The 19,397-nt window shown below is 34.9% G+C and overlaps 1 protein-coding gene across 1 annotated transcript in view; it reads left to right on the plus strand.

The window, feature by feature from the left end:
- LOC136846463 (adenylate cyclase type 8-like) overlaps positions 1-19,397 on the plus strand; it is a 275,785-nt gene that overhangs the window by 184,386 nt on the left and 72,002 nt on the right. The window contains exons 12-14 of the mRNA XM_067117259.1: positions 12,756-12,849; positions 13,833-13,952; positions 15,515-15,931. Of these exons, the coding sequence (XP_066973360.1) occupies positions 12,756-12,849; positions 13,833-13,952; positions 15,515-15,931 (631 nt within the window). The remainder of the gene's footprint in view (positions 1-12,755; positions 12,850-13,832; positions 13,953-15,514; positions 15,932-19,397) is intronic.

Here is a 19,397-nt window from a genome sequence, read left to right on the forward strand (position 1 = left end):
AGAGAAAAGTATAATGGATTTTCATTTGTATGCTGATTCTCCTTTCATTTTACAAGACGCTTAGTCTTTTTTTCGAATCTATAATTTTGGTTCGTTTTTAGTGTTTCTCATGCGAGAATTTTGGTCTCAAATTAGATTTTGTTTTGTTTCATTTCATGATTATTTTTTATTTTTATGCTGTAACAATTCTTTATTTTTTATGCAGCTTTACACCCACTCTAAAAGGAAAGAAGTATGAATTTATAATAGAAAGAAATCCAATAATAAATCCATTACTCCTTTTGTTATGAGACAGACCAGTTGGAAATTACTGGTGAAATGGATTAACCTGACTTCAATATGGGGATGTTGTTCATTGTTCGCATGTGGGATTTAGATTGCTTCATGGAAAAATGCAGCCGGACCTGAAATTAGTGCGTTGTGCTTCCCACGTCGTAGGCGTCGGTGAACTCCCATTTGTATTTCATATCTTGCCCGTTGCATCAGTTCGCCCTCTCTCTCTCTCTCTCTCTCTCTCTCTCTCTCTCTCTCTCTCTCTCTCTCTCAAGCATCGTATTGTATTTAACGTAATTCTCAGTTACTGGTTCGTCTCAGACTTCCATTTACGTGCATAACAATTGGTGGTGACCGTATAACCAATGCTCTCAGACACAGGGTTGTGCATTGTCCCAGTGGATTGACATTTCATATCCTGAGGTCACATTCTCGTGCATGTTGGTACATTCAGTCACACCTAACTTTCCTTGGGTAATTTAGTTTTCATCTTATATTTGTTTCTTACATTGTATATTATTTGGCTTTAGCTTTATGTATTCATATAATATAGCAGTTGTTATTTGCTACTAATTTCGCCTAGTGGACACATTTAAATATACATTATATCTTTCAACATTAAGCCATTTATGCAAACGGGTTCGCTCTAGAGAAAAAACAATATATTGGTCACTGCCACATTTTACTTCTGAAACGTGGATGAACTGCCTGTGCCGGAAACTTTACAACGTTAATCCACTTCACACAACTATGCATAAGACTCATCAGTATTGCATGAAAGCCCTTCACTCACTGTCACTCACATCTGTCTATATTCAATACATTTTCCCATTTCGAAGGTATTTAGGTACTTTTCCAGTAACTCTTCCTCTTCACCCATATAGTATTGTCCAGTTTTCCTCCCTTCCTCCGACCACTTACTTTTCAATCAATCAATCAATCATTTCCTGTGGCACCCACGGGGATGCATAGGGCCTCGATGAACTCACTCCACCACATTCTGTCCTGGGCTAACTCCTCAAGATCTCCCCATCACTCGTCTCCTGCTTCCTGCCTCATTGTCCTCAACCACGTCTGCTTTGGCCTACTTCTACCTCTTCTATCAAGGGCAGCCCACCCCTGTGTATCTCGTACTATTTCCTGTCTTCTATACAGGTGGCCTAGCCACTTCCAGCGTGAGAATTTAACATACTCATCGACCGGCTGCACCCCCATTACTTCTCTAATTCTGTTTTTGATATCCTATTCCCAGTATTCTTCTGAGAACCTTATTTTCAAATGCTAAGAATTTATTATCTGAAGTCTCTGCACTGTACCATGACTCATGCCCATTTTTTAATTTTTGTATGCACAGAAAAATTGCTATTCCAAATATTTTTTAAGCATTCCCATTGCCTTATGAGCCTTTTTTAATCTTTCCATAACTTACTTTTCACCAAATAATTATTCCTCATTTTTCCCACGTGTCAGAACATCTCAAAACTCTCAGAGCCATTCTTGGAAATAACGTAAATTTTACCTCTTGATCCATATTTTTCTAAGTTGTCACCATTTTTGTTCTTTGTGTGCAACATAAATTACACAAAAGATCGATTCACACTTCAACCTCTACTCTTTTATTCTTATTAACCATCCACATTTCATTTCCATAAAGGAGAGTTGGCTCACCGGTTCCTTCATACATTCCAACATTGGATTCCATAGATATTCCAAGTCACTTGCCAATATTTTACTCTCATCCCTCTGTCTTCCTTGTTTCTGTTTTGTGAATCATCTCTTCATCGCTTCCACCATCTTTTCTGGTTGGTGGAATTCCCAAAAAACTATACTTTATCACTAATATTCATGGCTCCACTGTCTTGCTTTCCATTTATTTCCTTAATCTTACTGTTTCTTACATTTATTCTCAGTTTCCTCCTCGTACAAACAAAGTTTGTCTTTCTCTGGCATTTTGTATCACTTCACCCACAGAATTATTAAATAGCCGTGGAGATATAGTGCTGCAGCCTTGTCTTCGAGCTATTCATATTCTAACACATGCTTCATTTCTATAAGAATAAAACTTTAATCACTCTTAAAGAAACTACCTTCATAACTAAACATTCTCAGTGCCTTGCACATTGCCTCTTACATATTTAACTGCCGTATAACAAATACTCGATGTCCAAATCCTTTTCCTTGCTCAAACTCAGTTTCTATTAATCCTTGTCACCTTTCTTATTTTGTTAATCAAAATTCTACCATCATTATATATATATATATATATATATATATATATATATATATATATATATATATATATATATATGCGTGTGTGTGTGCACATCTATCTATCTATCTGTCTGTATAATTATATATATATACATGTATATATATATATATATATATATATATATATATATATATATATATATATATATATATATATATATATATATATATATATAAAATCATCAATGAAGGGCAGAGGACACGCAGATATACAAGCTGACTTTATTCAACGTTTCGTAATTATCGGATTAATTACATCATCAGGGCTGTTAAAATAAGAAATAAAATTCTTTGTAAAATCATAAAAGCTAAAAATAAAGGCTAAAAATTATTCATACAAAATTTTCACAAACGTACACAAACATTAAAATTAGAGAACAAATGTTTTAAAAATCATTACTTTAAAATGAAGGTAACAGAATATACAGTAAACTAAAATTGAAAACTATCTGTGAAAGGGGTTACAGAACAAAAGATTAGACCGACCTAGAGGAGTGACAGCTTTAAACTAAACATAAACATAAATGTTTAGTTTAAAGCTGTCACCTCTAGGTCGGTCCTTAATCTTTGTTCTGTAACCCCTTTCACAGATAGTTTTCAATTTTAGTTTACTGTATATTCTGTTACCTTCATTTTAAAGTAATGATTTTTAAAACTTTTGTTCTCTAATTTTAATGTTTGTGTAATGTTTTGAAAATTTTGTATGAATAATTTTTAGCCTTTATTTTTAGCTGTTATGATTTTACAAAGAATTTTATTTCTTATTTTAACAGCCCTGATGATGTAATTAATCCGATAATTACGAAACGTTGGAATAAAGTCAGCTTGTATATCTGCGTGTCCTCTGCCCTTCATTGATGATTTTAAGTATGGATTGACTCCTGACTCCTCATTAATCTATATATATATATATATATATATATATATATATATATATATATATATATATATATATATATATATATATATATATATATATATATATGTACATACGTACACATATCTAACGTATATTAACATAAAATCCTTTAATATTAGATGCAATTTTCCCTTTAGAACAACTTGCACCCAAACGGAATCATCTATGATAGCGCCCCCCTGGTCCCATCCCCTTGACGATGTTGGGGGGTGGCCCTTAGGGATCCACTGCAGGGAGTGTATGCTCCTTTACGGCTACTCCCTCTGCTGTGGGTTCAACCGAACACTGGGACCGATAACTCTTTTACTCCTCCTCATAATAATTTTCCCCTTCCCTTCTTCCTCATTCGTTGACGACCTTCGCATGTTATTGAATTACTGAAGCCACTGCTCTTGTAACTTTGGTGGGTGGAGCTGGACGTCATGCCGCTCCACCCGTGGAACTAGAATACCCGACGTGGTCGAGCGAGGGGATATTTTTATGTTAAGCCATGCCCTCAGTGCTGGGTCCAATCTCGACGGACTAACTACCCTGCTACACCTCCCTGGGGAGAGGGACCTTATCCTGGACGAAACTGATATTATTCGGCATATGAATATGAATCCTAACCTCCCTACGACTTCTCGGATGGCAATGGACTGTTCCAAGGAAAACTCAGATTACAAAAGCTATACAATAAGCCCAATATGAGTAAATACCGTCATGACCCAACCTTGACTCACTTTGACTCCCTCTTTGGGAGTGGAGGTTGGTCATGGTTGCTAACCTTGAAAACTGACCAAAAAAAATTCCTGCACTAAAACTGGAAAATTATTTATTAAGAACAGGCATTCAGCGGTAGAAATGTCGTTCAGACAAATAAAAGAAGAGGCGAGGCATAAAGAAGCTACAACAAAAAGCCAATCTGAAGACTATTTGCCTTTAAAAATATAGATAATATAAATGTAAAGGTGAAAAAACACGATGTTATGAACATCGTTCAGGGTACCATTGTACTTCCTGAAGATAACAACGAACCAGTCGAAAAGAAAACGCTATTAGACTATCTTAAAAGGGGATATCCTAAGGTCAAGGAATGTGAGGTATATGTTGTACTGAGTCAGAAAAAAGCAATCAACAACTATTAAAAATAGCAAAAATAAAATTTTAGGGTCAAGGTCTACCTCAAAAAAATAAAAATTTTGGGCCAAAACAGAAAGTGAAGACCCTATGTCCCAAAGCCACTACAGTGTCAAAATTTTTAGTAAATGTGGGCACACGAAGAAAAATCGTCGAAATGAACCTGTTTGGGTTTATTGTGGATCTAGCGAACATACCACACAATGAAAGTGCAGTGAACCGAAGTGTGTAAACTGTTAGCAAGATCATCATGCAAGGTCCATAGAATGCAAGTATTATATGTACTATACGGATTTGGAAAAATTACGGATTGAAAGTGAGAGGAGTTCATTGATCTTGCTAAGAAACTTAAATATTCTTCGATAACAAGAACCAGTCACAAAACACAAACACATACAGATAGAGGCAACAAAGCACAGAAAAATAAATCTCGAGAAGAAGTTGATGTTTTACATAAAAAAATCTAAAATGGTAAAGAATCAAGAAACAGGTGCAAATGAGATGGATAATATTTCATCAAATTCATTTGAAATATTAATGCAAATAGGAGCACAAGAAGATACTACTAAAGAAGTAACAGAGGAATGTTGTGATGGACCAGAAATTAAAGATAAAAAAAGAGACCATTCGAGAGAACACCACCCAAAACGAAAAAATCCACTGTTAACAAGGAAATATCAGTTAAACCAAAGACAAAAGATAGGATGAAAGAACAGAAACAAGTACAAGGTAAGAATATACCTTTGTCTCCTCAAATAATAGTAAAACCTATGGAAGCAGACATCCAAAACACCGACATAGAAGAGAATTATACCATAGATAGGAATGATTATGTCAAGGGAGAAGAGATGACCCTATAACCTATAATTCGTACAACAAGAGGATATGAAACAAGAACTCTACATGATAACACGTGGATGTAATGAATACTTCCTTGAATTGTGCAATAATAACGAAAACTGAACAAAGGATAGTTTAACCAACATTATAAGAAATTTTATGAAATATAGAAAAAAAGAAACCACTGATTTGAACACTCATGAAAGGGTTGCATGTGCATTGAACACTTGACATATTACAAAGAAAAGCCAAAAAATGTCTTGAGTAAATTATTAGAAAAACATCCAAGTTGATAATACAAAAAATAAAGCAAAATTCGACCACTTTAACTTAATATTTCAGTAGCTATATTTTACAGTGGAACGTAAATGGTCTGCAGACCAGATTACATCTATGGGAAATACAACGACTACTAAAAGAGTATGAACCAGTGATGATGTTTACAATATGTCAACAAAACAGCATCAACAATAGGTAAAAATTATAATTATGTAATTCATAATTTATACAACCGTCCTAATAAAAATGACAACATTGATAAACTTAAAGAATCACTTAACAATGTCAAAGAACCTACATTAAAAGTAGGTGACTTTAGCGCTCACAACCCAATATGGAACTATAATTAGGCAAGCCCATATAAAGCAGGAAGTAAAATAGAAGAATTCATGGATTCAAATGACATGTGCTGTATAAATGATGATGAAATCAGCACACATTATTAAAAACGCATGGAACATTTTCCTCAGTAGACTCAACTCTATGTACAACAAGTATAGCAGACAAATTATATTGCAATACAGATGATGACTCATACACCAGTCATTATTTCCTAATATTAATTTCATTATTACAAAATAATCCTACCAAGCATGCCACTCATTATAGCATTTATAAAGCAGATTGGGAACAATATGAATTGCACACTAGGAATATCCCACCATATGAGTAAATAAAAGACCATAATGAAACTAATAAATTTCTAGTTGATCTCATTAAAAATGCTGCTGATAAAGCAATACCAAAATCAAAATCTCATCCAACAAAACACAAAGTTCCATCGTGGTCTGATAAGCGAACAGAATTAATAAAAATGAAGCACTCAGCGGGGAGGCAATTAGATAATTTAAATAAAAAACTCAACAAGAATAAAACATCACTATATTATCACTAGAAATTGATACATTAAAACCTCTATACAACAAAATATCTGCAATATTTAAAAAATAGGTAATTCAAGGAAGAATCATTTTATGGAGGAGATATGCATCAGATTTCTCTAATAATACTCCCATACAAAAGATATGAGAAGAATTCAGGAAAATAAATGTTAAACCACCTAGAAATGCCATATTAAAAGATGGAAAAAGAATACTTGATCCAAAAGAAATAAGTAATGTAATAGGAGAAAACTTAGCAAATGCAAGTAATGATCAAAATTTAGATGACACTTCTGCACATATAAAAATAATATAGAATTAATAACAATAAATTTTTAAACATTAGAAGATGTATATTATGACAAGAAATTTAATATGGAAGCGTTAGAATATACTTTCTTGAACACAATAAATCTGCTCCTGGAGGTGACAATAATTGTCTTGAGATGATCTGCCACTTAGCCCCGCAAAGTCATACCTATTACAGTTTTATAATCATTTATTTCCTGATGTATGGCGAAATGCTATAATAATTCCTATCCCCAAACCTGGAAAGGATCCAAGTAATGTAAATAATTACTGTCAAAATTTCTTTAACAAGTTGCTTATACAAATTGCTAGAGACAATGGTAAATGCTTGACTAATGTGGCGCATTCGAGAAAATAAAATTTTGACTCCCAATCATTTCGGGTCACAATGTAATAGATCTACATTAGATTCTGTATCGAACTTAGAGCCTCGATGGCTTGTTTGGTAGAGTGGCAACCACAGACTTCATAGAAGCCTGTGGAGGTTCAATCCCAGCCGACCAGTCAGAGGCGGAAACTTTGCTATCCGTGTAGACATCCGGGATTACGTATGTAATCAACGGATAGGTTTGCTGAAAGCAAATGGATGTTACAGACTAATACACACATAAACAAAGCCACTCCAACATCTTCTAAAAACATAACAGACACCTCACACGTCTCGAACTGTCGGATACCCGCCCAGTTCTCCTCGTGCTGCCGGGAGAAAGGGAGCTGGGGTTTGTAATACATGTACACGTTCGGTACCGGTTCGGTACCAGGGTCTAAGCGATGTCAGGCAGGGCAGCCGGTCGAGGTTACGGCCTACCCCACCGCCAAATCAAAGTCCTTCAAAGAAGGCACCGTGCTTACCCCATATAAAAATGGGTATAAAAGCACGTTAAAACGAAGAAGAAGAAGATTCTGTATCGAACTTAAAAGACCACATACATAAAGGATTTGAACGAAAACAAAATACTGAAGCTGTCCTTTTTGACACTGAAAAGGCATACGATGCTACATAGAGGTATGCAATATTAAAAACGTTATATAAAGATAGCATCCGTGGACATTTACCAAAATTTATCCAAAACTTTTTGACAGATCGCACTTTTCAGGTGAGAATTGATGATGGAATTAAAAGTAACCTGTATATGGATGATTCTACCATATTTTATTCAGCACCTCGCTAAAACATGCAGAACGAATCATTAATAAAACCATAATAAGAATAGATGAATGGGCCCCATCTGTAGGCTTTAAATATTCCAAACATAAGGTTCATATATTGGCCAAACAGCAAAATTTTTGTGATTAGTATTTGATACTCACTTGACTTGGAAAGAGCATAAATCTAATTAAAAAAAACTATGCGACACTACTTGGGGAGCCGATAGGCATACCCTTACAGTACTGTATAAAGCAACAGTGCTGTCTATCACTGATTATGGAAGTGAAATATATGGCTCAGCATCAGACGCAACGCTGAAAACATAAGAACCTATTCACACCGAAGGCCTTAGAATAAGCTCAGGAGCCTTTAGATCATCACCAACCTCATCTTTACCAGTTGAGTGTAGTGAACTACCACTGTATCTCCATAGAGGATTAATAACAATGAAAAGTGCCCTAAGAATTCAGGCAAGTGGTTCACCAATAAAAAAAATATTTGAATCAAGAGATGTATTTATAAACATTCACCACCTTTCCTAGTTAGAACTAAAAGATTGTTTGAGTCACTAAATATAAATGTATAGTTACCTTCAATAGTAAAACTACCTCCTCCGTGAACTATGAATAAAATAAGAATTTGCATACACTCATATAGCCCAGAACACCATAGACATTATACAATAGAGCATATACCCTAAAAAGGTCCACATTACGCAACATACACAGACGGATCTAAATCACAGTACGGAGTGAGGTATGCTACAGTATCCCAAGACTATACGTATTAATTCTCTCTACCTGATAATGCCTCAGTATTCTCAGCAGAGTTGTGTGCAATTGCATCAGCCATAGTAATAATTAAAGTAACATCATTCAACAATTTTGTGATTTTTAGCGACTCGAGAAGCTCTGTAGAAGCTATTCAGAGTTACAAACCAAAAAATAATATTATACGGAAAATTAAGCTATTATTCCATAAGTTGTATGATAATTGGAAAACTATAGAAATATCTTGGATCCCTTCAGGTACAGGGATCAAAGGAAATGAAGAGGCTAGTAAAGAAGCCAAAGAAGCTGCCCATATGACAAGATCAAATGTAAATATCCCTAATAATGATTATATAACACTAATAAAAAATGGCACAACATATGGAGTGAAGATCCTGAAAGTAATAAATTAAAACAAATAAAACCTAGTGTTGGAAAACGGAGTTCATCACTCCAAAAAGAGAGACATACGCAAGTAATTCTGACACGTCTCCGAACAGGCCATTCTAGTCAAACACATTGACACCTAATGAATAATCCACATAACCCTGCTCCTGAATGTAAAGTAATCGTAACAATTAAACACTTATTGTGTGGATGTCCGAAGTATAGGCTAATCAGCAGCGTATATCAAGTTTTGGAAATAATCGATCAGTGAAATTTTGTCAGAAACTTGCACATTTGAGATTAGAAATTATGAAAAAAAATATAAATAAAAACAAATCCTTCGGGCCAGCCTTGCGAAACATGATCATCAGCTCAGTGGTCTGGTAAAACTATTTTGTAGTAATAATAATAATAATAATAATAATAATAATAATAATAATAATAATAATATGACACGCGAACTTGCCCACCCAGGAACCTTTGAGCTTAGTGAAGTCAACTGTCCATTTCGTATCGTACTCAAAAGGCATAGTTTCTATCTTGGCGAGGGCAGATACAGTTATGCATGCCTCCCTGTGAGTTCAAGTTATTCCCAAGGTAAAATGAATTCGATATTAAAGGGTAATTTTGGCTCAATATTTGAGAGTATAAAAAAAGTCAGGTGTGAAAAATGTACAAAACATATATACAGTATATATATACATATGTATATGAAATTTTTTATCATACCGTGATTTATATACAATCATGAGGCTACAAATGTCGTTTAATATCAAATTCACGCTACCTCGGAAATATCTCCGATGGAGAATTGTCACCGAAGGGGAATTTATAAGTGATAAATGGATTGGTACTGCTGGGTCACGAACCCTCGACACAGAACTTACCCAGCAACTCCAGTCGACGTTACCATTTATATACATTATAAGGTGGCTATTACTCAAGTGCGTTCCAAACAAGAGAATACGCGTTGCAAGGTTTACATAATCGTAAAAACAACAGTTTATCCTTGGTACTTTATGCAGATCGTTGCATAAAGTAGCTAAGGTACTTTACGCACAAATAATGTCTTTAGGAAAGTCAGTCAAAATGTTTGGATATCTGCAAACCGAAGCAGCTTCGTTATAGAATCAAGTGTTCTGAATCCTTTAGTTATATTAGAATACGTAAACTTCCTTGACATTTTGACGAAAAAGAAACAGAATTCAGTAACTGAGTGAGTGAGAGAGATAGATGCAAAAGTAATGTAAGATCTGTGTATGAATGACTGTCTTTGTTAAATTTTTCTGTTCGAAACATGCATCCCTTTATTTTACTTAAACCATTACTTAAAAAATAACGGGCATTTTCATTTTACTGCTTAATGATTCGGTTAATTATTTATCCGAGAGAGTTTTGATGAAAAATGAAATTGTACACGTCATGTGTCTTGAAAAGTAAATCCTCTGTTAAAAATGTGATTTATTTTTCGTTACTTAGTAAAGAACTAGTTAAGTTTTGAAAAAAAAAAATAAGAATAAAACTCAATTATTGATACCGGTACCAATTTGCCTGTTATCTAAAAACCTTTCATTTGACTAATGGGGTGCCTAAGTCCCGCCTGTGCCTGGCAAACGATGATTTGTCTCCTGGCATGGCAACGGATTATAGGCAAAAGGAAAAGTGTGAGGGAACACTATGACGTGGATGCCGTGGAAAAGGGAAACAGACAAAAGAGAACCAATGAGAAGCGCGGGGTGAGACTCCCTTCAGAGAACGAGACCCTTTCTCCCATCGCCATCGATTAAAAGGCAGAAAGACCAACCCCTTTGTTCATAACGATGGCCCCTCGAGTTTGTCTATTCATAATGCTTCGGTGATCAAGGGGAACAGAGCCACCAGCAACGAAAGCAAGTCAGCACCTGGCTTATTTTGCACTGGTAAATAAAAGACGGGAAATCAAAGGAATAAATAAATCTAAAGGGCGCCTGTGGTTTTTGGTTCTCCACATTGATTCAGGTGTGGTCACTGACACTTTAGCCGCAGGAATTTCATGTTACACGCTTCAAATAAAAACACGTGGAAAAGATTTCGCTGTTCGAACTCTGTTAGTAGGTGGAACTTCTGTTTGCACTGCTTGTCTCCGAAAGCTCCATTTCTATCGATGCAGTTTCGGTGAAGATTCTGGGATATTTGTCTTTTTTTTTTTTTTTCTTTTTCGTTGGCCTAGTTTCAGCTCGTGCTTTACTCTTTGAACATCCAATGTTGTTTTATTGTGAAATTTTGTAGAGTTTTTTGTTTTCACACTGGCTTTCACAAAACCTTGGTCTTTGGTAAGGCATTTTGTACCTAATTCACTTCTTCCTACGTGAAAGAAAGTAATGTTTTATATATATATATATATATATATATATATATATATATATATATATATATATATATATATATATATATTTATATATATATGCTTAAAAATCAAAGTAGATGCACGTGACTTGAGTGTCTATTACGTGATACACACACATATATATTTTATATAATACCTGTTTTTGTGTATATATATATGCACACGTACACACACACATACACTTACCTCGATAGTAGGGGTGGCGTGAGAAATGTTACTCTTATCGTTTTCAGCCTGTATATGTGGGATGCCGAGCACTTTGCTCGTAGACGTTCAAGTCTGTCTTTTCTTGGTGGTCACTTATCAAGGCCTTGACCATATCCATGTTGCCTAACTTCTCTGATCGAATGACCAGCGGTCTGGCTGATGAATTACGGTTTTTCCATTTATATATATATATATATATATATATATATATATATATATATGTATATGTATATATATAATATATATATTTATATTATATATACTATATATACACATATGAATTATATATATATATATATATATATATATATATATATATATATATATATATATATATATATACTGAATTATATATATATACATATATATATATACTATATATATATATATATACATATATATGTATACTGTATATATATATATATATATATATATATATATATATATAATATATTTATATTGTATATATGTGTGTGAATTATATATATATATATATATATATATATATATATATATATATATATATATATATATATATATATATATATATATAATATTTATATTATATATATACAAGTGTGAATTATATATATATATATAGATATATATATATATATATATATATATATATATATATATATATATATACACACATATATATATATATATATATATATATATATGTATACTGTAGCATATATATATATATATATATAATATATATATATATATATATATATATATATATATATATATATATATATATATATATATATATATATATATATATATATATATATATATACTGTATATGTGTGAATTATATATATATATATATATATATATATATATATATATATATATATATAATGTACTTTTGGACTTCTATGGTATATATGCGTAATGTTTACAAACCATCATTTTGTGGATGATACTATATATTTGTATGCTTTATACTCCGCAGGCGTGTCCACGTCTCCAAGGCAACAGTCGACTGCCTGAATGGTGTCTACGAAGTGGAACCAGGCCATGGAGCGACGCGAGACCAGTATCTAAAGGTTTGTGCTTTGAATTGGCAAAGAGAACATGGAAGGCTTTGAAGACGACAGTTCGTATCATAATCAACTTTTACGGATTGAGCAGAAAGCCGGTATCTGTAGTGTAGTGTGGTATTTCCATTGATGTCTTCTTCGTATTGCTTCAGTGGTTTTCTCGAGTCTCTCTTCCTTTGATATGTGGAGTTTCAATGTTCGCCTTTATGATTTTTAGAACCAAATTCGCAGTATTACAATTCATTCGTAATCATATTGACATAAACGTAAGCGAGGATAGCTTAAGACTTGGTCACACAGACAAGTTTGTGCATTTTGCAATCTCTGTCCAGAACATCGGTGGCGCTTTCGAAGTTGAGTTCGTGAAGGTGGGGACACCCGGACACATGCATGCGCGACTTCACTTTAAGCACCTATATGTAGGCTAGGTTGAGCTCGTCGACCAGATGCCGGAGAATGTGCTGATGGACAGCGCCTTTTTCATTACGGGTGGTTCTCATGTGAGGGTACTGTCTTTACAGTTGTTTGTGCGGGATACAAGATAGAAATAAATGATTTAATTTTTTATAATCATTATCTTCATTATGCGACGTCTCTTCTCTCCCAGTTGTTGTCCTTTTGTCTCCTCCTTCATAATTGTCTGACTTCTTTCAGTTTACAATTTTCTCATCTAGCTTATGGATAAATTCTTCAGGCAAACCTTATGGAAAACCTTTTAAATATGCTTGAGAAGGAAGGTCTAAAAACAGCTGATCTTCAAGGTATTATTGTTACTATTATTATAAACCAAATTGCAATCTTGTTTGGGCAAGAAGAATGCTACAAAGCCAAGAGCCCAATGACAGGAGCTGCCCAGTACCGGCAAGGTAATTGCAAAGTAAGGAATAAACTATAAAAGAAAAATAAAAAGCAAGACCAATAAAATATATGACAGAATAAAATGCAAGCGACTAACTCTAGATAATTTGTCACTTGTTCTCTCGTTCCAGGATCACGCCGTCGAGACGTACTTGATCAAGAGAGAAGAGCCCATGAGACAGAGGCGCCGAGGCCCTAAGTATTCCCGTTCAAGGCTTTGGTCTGAGGACGAACGCAATTCCGTCTCCCATGTAAGTGTTGTGTGCGTGTGTGTGTGTGTGTGATTCAATTTCCGTATTTTATTGATTCGATATTTCTTCTATAGAGTCTGAAGCTGGCTGCTCCTGTCCTCTTCCATCGGCTAATGAATGGCTTTGATTTGAGAGCGCATGCTGGGTCCGGAAGCATGACTAATACATTTTCTCTGTTTATTTCCTTCTCATTTCACAGCATTATGGTCATTCTTTCTTTCTTCTTTCGTCCCTTCTTTTGCGGTATTGAAAGTGACCAAGGACTTTCACATGAGAAGTCATAGCATTTATTCCAATCATCATCCTTGTGTATGTGTAGTTATTGGCATGACTCGGAAGGTCTGGATATCCCAAATCCATTAAAACTACGAGAGGGTGAATATCCTCGAATATGCACAGGGTCGGCTCTGAGAAATATCATTACGAATAACTAATGTACAACGGGAATCCCACCCGCATTCAATACTTCCTTTGTTGAAATTTGCCCATCTCAATAGAAGGTTACCGTGAAATAGAAGAATTTTATAATCCTTCCCAAAATAATTGCTTTGTTTACTGAAGTTCTCAGCATTGAGAGTCCACTTATAATGCCCAAAACACGAACCCTTGGAAATTTACTCTGTTCTTGCCAAAAAGACTTTTACTCTGAGTTAAGTCATGATAAAAAGGCTTCCTTGTCATCATATAGTGTACATATGGTTGTTTGATGGTATACGTTTTGACAGAAAAAAGAAACCTCACATATTGTGTTTTCTCTCTCTCTCTCTCTCTCTCTCTCTCTCTCTCTCTCTCTCTCTCTCTCTCTCAGCTGCGACCCACAACGCTTGACTAACGCAGGTACATAACTCATTGCTTAGGTCAGCAGAGGTATAATGAATTTTAGGGAATGTCCCCATATAGTTGTCAGTGGTTCGGTGGCGACTCGAGGGCTGGTCCTTCCGTTTATGAACTGAGTACGGGACCACTGAGCTTAAGAGAGGAAAAGGGAAAAACGAGATTAGGAGATAAACATTTTTTAAGATTTTTCAGAATTGTATGAAAAGCAGCTGTAAGGGAGAAGGGGAGAAATTTAAGAAGAATTTTTCATTTGGTATAGGACCGATTGATAGTAAACTTTGTCTTTGGTCCCGGTCTAAGAAGTTGGCGTACTGTATAAATTATAAAGTATTTCTTAAAGTTAAACAAGTTCTAGTATTCGTTTGGTCAGCCTTTGATGATATCGGATATGAACGTCATACGTGAATGGAAAGTTCAGCATTTCAATTTCATCAAAACGTTTTCATTTATTGAAATCAAACTCAATACATATGTACCTAGTAAGCCCAAGATACAGCTAAAGTGACATCTAGCACATTAATCATTTAGGTCGTGTATTTGATGAAGAAAAAGTTACCTACTTGAATAGGGAGTTTCAGGAAAAAAAAGAAAAGCTGATAGGCATATTAAAAACATTAAAAAACTGAAGTTTCAAAGCCCTACTTTGAGGGAAATCGAATGTACTTCATTTGTCGCTGGTGACTTCTGTAGCGATAGTGCCTCCAATAATTGGTATCTTCTTTTAGACGGAAAAAGACCGCAGACACTCCACTGCGACGACGACGTCCAACTCACCGAGCCATCCTCCGTCGATACACTGCCCGATCATCACAACCACTGAAGCGACGCCAAACCACCACCCGACGGAGCCCAACCACACTTCAGCGACGGCGAATCACAGACCCAAACAGAGTCACAACCAAGTAGGTAATAGTAAGATGCAGGTGGTTCCAGCGTCTCCCGGTAGCACCTGCGATTCTACAAATAGCGTTGGTTCCCCCACATCCAGTAGTCCATCCGACGACAGTGACGAGGAAGGTGGGCCGAAGAACTCTGAAGGAACCGATAAGGGTAGCAGCAGTACGTCCCCAACGCCGTCACCAACGGGAGCGTTGGAAGAAGATAATGTTAACGACTGGACGCCTGAAATACCGTTTGAAAATGTAAGTGTTACCACGGGTTTCTTCTCGAATACGATCCACTTATTCAGTTTCTGATTTTTCATTTTAGTTAAAATTTGATCTCAGTTGCTTTGAATTTCCTGTTATAATCAGTCATTTTATTGAGTTTTGACTGTCATGGATTTTTTACTCTGTTGTTAATTAGATGTGGCTTTTTACTTTGTGTTTTATTTTAAGAATGTATTGCATGCTTTTTCCAGTTTTGAATATACAAATAGAATTACTGTAGTTACGTATCTTAGAAACAAGCTTCAAGCTTCAACTGTGAGCAGTGATTACTCAAGATTTTTTTTTTATTTACTTACCTGAACAATTTTATCACCCATTGTTTTTATGGTTTCAGTAAACAGCATTAAAAAAGCATTCCAATTCACATATAATGTCTTTCTGTGTTTACGTTATTAGTATATTCAGTTATAGTTGTGCAATAGCTGTTAGTTTATTTTGAAATTGTTTTCTTCCATATCAGTTCGGGTGTAGGCAGTCATGTCCTCCCAATTCTGCAGTATCACCTCTTAATTGTTTTTATTTCCATTACATCCTCACGAACACGGGAATTGTTGCCGTGTTTACAGCTACGATATTACGCATGGTTTTGGAATAGTGCAGCCAATTACTCTCTGGCATTACGTAGGAAAAGTCTTCTCCCTGCACGGGCAGTGGTGAGGTCCAGTTCTTTTGAACTCTTGTCATTCCCTCTTAGTGATTTGAGTGCTATCCCCTTTATAAATACAGTTTAGAAACTATTTGCATTTACTTTTCATTAAAGGGCGTGTGTAGGTGTGTACAGATAAAGGGTACGTGTCTGGACATCTGTACATGTACGGCCATGCATTCTGTATACAGTTATACACACACCATTTACAGCTTTAATGACTGTAGTCTTAACTTGCCTCAGACACCTGATGTCTCTAAAAAAGCTCCATTCGATTGTCGCTGCCCCCTAGTTTTAAAAATAGGAGTTCATTAGTCATTTTTTATTAGAGAACACTAATATAGTAGTTACTGGTAACCAGTCGGGGTTTTTATTTGCATTTTCATAAAAGAACGTCGTTTACTCTGCAAGAAAGTGTAGTTGTTCTTGATGATGTAATTACGGTAAAGGTGAAAAAAACTTAGTTATATTTGAATGGGGTCATTATGAGAGTTTACTCTTCGTCAGCATGCAGTTCTGTTTGTCATTTCTGGGTTTAATCAGTAGTTGTTCCCCCGCTCCCTGCTTGAAGAGTAAGTGTGCACTTGAAGACACTTCCAAGACTAGGCATTATGTTGTGGACTGGTGCTGTTAAAACCATTAAGAAGCTGAGAGATGTAAACCTGCGTACGTTTCATATTCGTATTTAATTGGCTAAAGGAACCCATAAGATAAAATATAATTTGCATTGACAAGGACAATAAAAACCAAGTTAATAACTTGGAAGGTTCGTGTTTTTTTTTTTTTTAGATAATGTAGGAAACTAAGTTAAGGTTTCGTTACTGTAGGTGAACAGAACCACAGAATAGTTGAAACTGACCATAATAACCTCAGCAGTCAGAGGAATGTTAATAGGCATGGCACCTCCTCAATGTGGCTCACTCATGACGTAGACGTGGGCTAAAGGCTAACTAGGATGGTGGCATATTTCGAAGAAGTAGATTATCTCAAAATGCGCCTAATCGTAACCAAGGATTCAATTGTTTCTGAGAACTGAGAGAAATTGACCTACCGAAATCATTTTTAAGTATACATTGTTTCCATCAAAGACTTGTTTAGATAGATTTAAAGTTTAATGTAATTTTTATATATTTCTTGTTTTAATATATTTAATATATTTTTATATTTCTTATAGTATTCTGTTATATTGCATGGTATTTACAGTTTCGGTAATGCTCTTTGCTTTGGAAACTTTTGATTTTTTTTTATTTTAGAATATTGCCACCTTATAGTTATTCCATGACTACTTTTTATCGGCATTAACGGTATGTTGTTATTCTGAGATTCTATGGTGTTATTTTTCAATATTGGCCTAATTTTTTATGATTTCCAAAATTCACACTGCACTGCAAGCAAGTGTAAGTATAAGTCATAGTGGCATCAAAGGAACCTCGTGGAATTTACTATTGTGACAGTAACTTGTGGCGATAATTCTCTATGGATTTAATTTATTGCACTATAGATATAATGGAAATTAGCTAGAATTCCATAAGACAGTGTAATGGAAAATTTGTAGGCAGTAGTTTTAGTACAATAGCTTGTTTTATTTTATTATTATTATTATTGCTATTCCCTGGTTTTCATTTCGTGAGGCTAGAATTGATTTGTCAGTATTTTTATTTTATCGTGCTGTTCACGAATTGTACTTATTCCTTTATACCAACATAGATATCATACCTGGTAGGATGTTTTATCTCAAGTTGGAACATAGTAGTCTAGGGATGGTAGCCCATTGGGAACACTTGTATAAATGTGCTAAGATGGTAGCTAAATTACTATTTACCGTAGAAGGTGCAGTTGTGTCATTTTTTATTTCGCTATTTCTGCATGTTCTTTATTGTTTGCGAATAACGACTAACACGGCCATCAGGAGCTTCTGCTGCTAGCTTTCAATTAATATGAATTGCATGCCTGGAACTTTAGTGGTTGCTTGTCAGCTTCGTAGAAATAGATATAAACATATGTTTAATTATCTTGGAGGCTAAATATTTTTAATTTTTATGTCTCATTGTATGTAAATTGAACTAAAGTCTCTGAGTCAAATATATTATGTGAAATCAGATGTGACCATCATATTCTCGTATGTGTAATGAAGGTATCATATTTTCCCCAGCCTTAGAGATCAACATATTTTTTGCCGTTTGTGGTCATGTTCTCCGCTCTCCGCAACCTTTCCAAATGTACAAATGAATGGCTGAATTAAATATGTTTATAACTAGGTACACACCAACATCTATAGTAAAATCATTGCCAAGTAGCCTTTATGTGCATGGAAGGGTTCTGAGAATTGAAAAGCTGATAGGGAGTGAACATGTGACTGTATTGAATGTCATGCAAATAAAGTTTTTGTTATAAAACTATCATATGAACATTGACGTTTCGACTTGTCTTGTATTGAGGCAGAAGAGTTATGGAAACGACTGTTAACGATAACGGCATTAGTTTGAGCTCAGAATATGAAGAGTGGGGATGGTAATTTGAGTGATTAAAAAGGCTTAGGTGGAAGTGATTTTGTGTGTAAGAACATGTGAAAGAAATTTACTAAGGGATTCAGAGCCGATAAAACACGGTTTTTCGGCAACACCTTTTTATCAAAGCATCGGATAAAGGTGAAGGTTGGCAAGTGTATATTTTATAACACTACCTAATTTTTATAAGTATTATTAAGTACCTAAGTTCAATAGTTCTGGTACTTACCAGAGTAAAAGTGAGTTTCCTATGCCAGAGCCATCAAAATCGCAGGTAAGGGTTTTG

Source organism: Macrobrachium rosenbergii, chromosome 15 (assembly GCF_040412425.1).
Source record: "Macrobrachium rosenbergii isolate ZJJX-2024 chromosome 15, ASM4041242v1, whole genome shotgun sequence".
In the NCBI taxonomy this organism is placed as follows: domain Eukaryota; kingdom Metazoa; phylum Arthropoda; class Malacostraca; order Decapoda; family Palaemonidae; genus Macrobrachium; species Macrobrachium rosenbergii.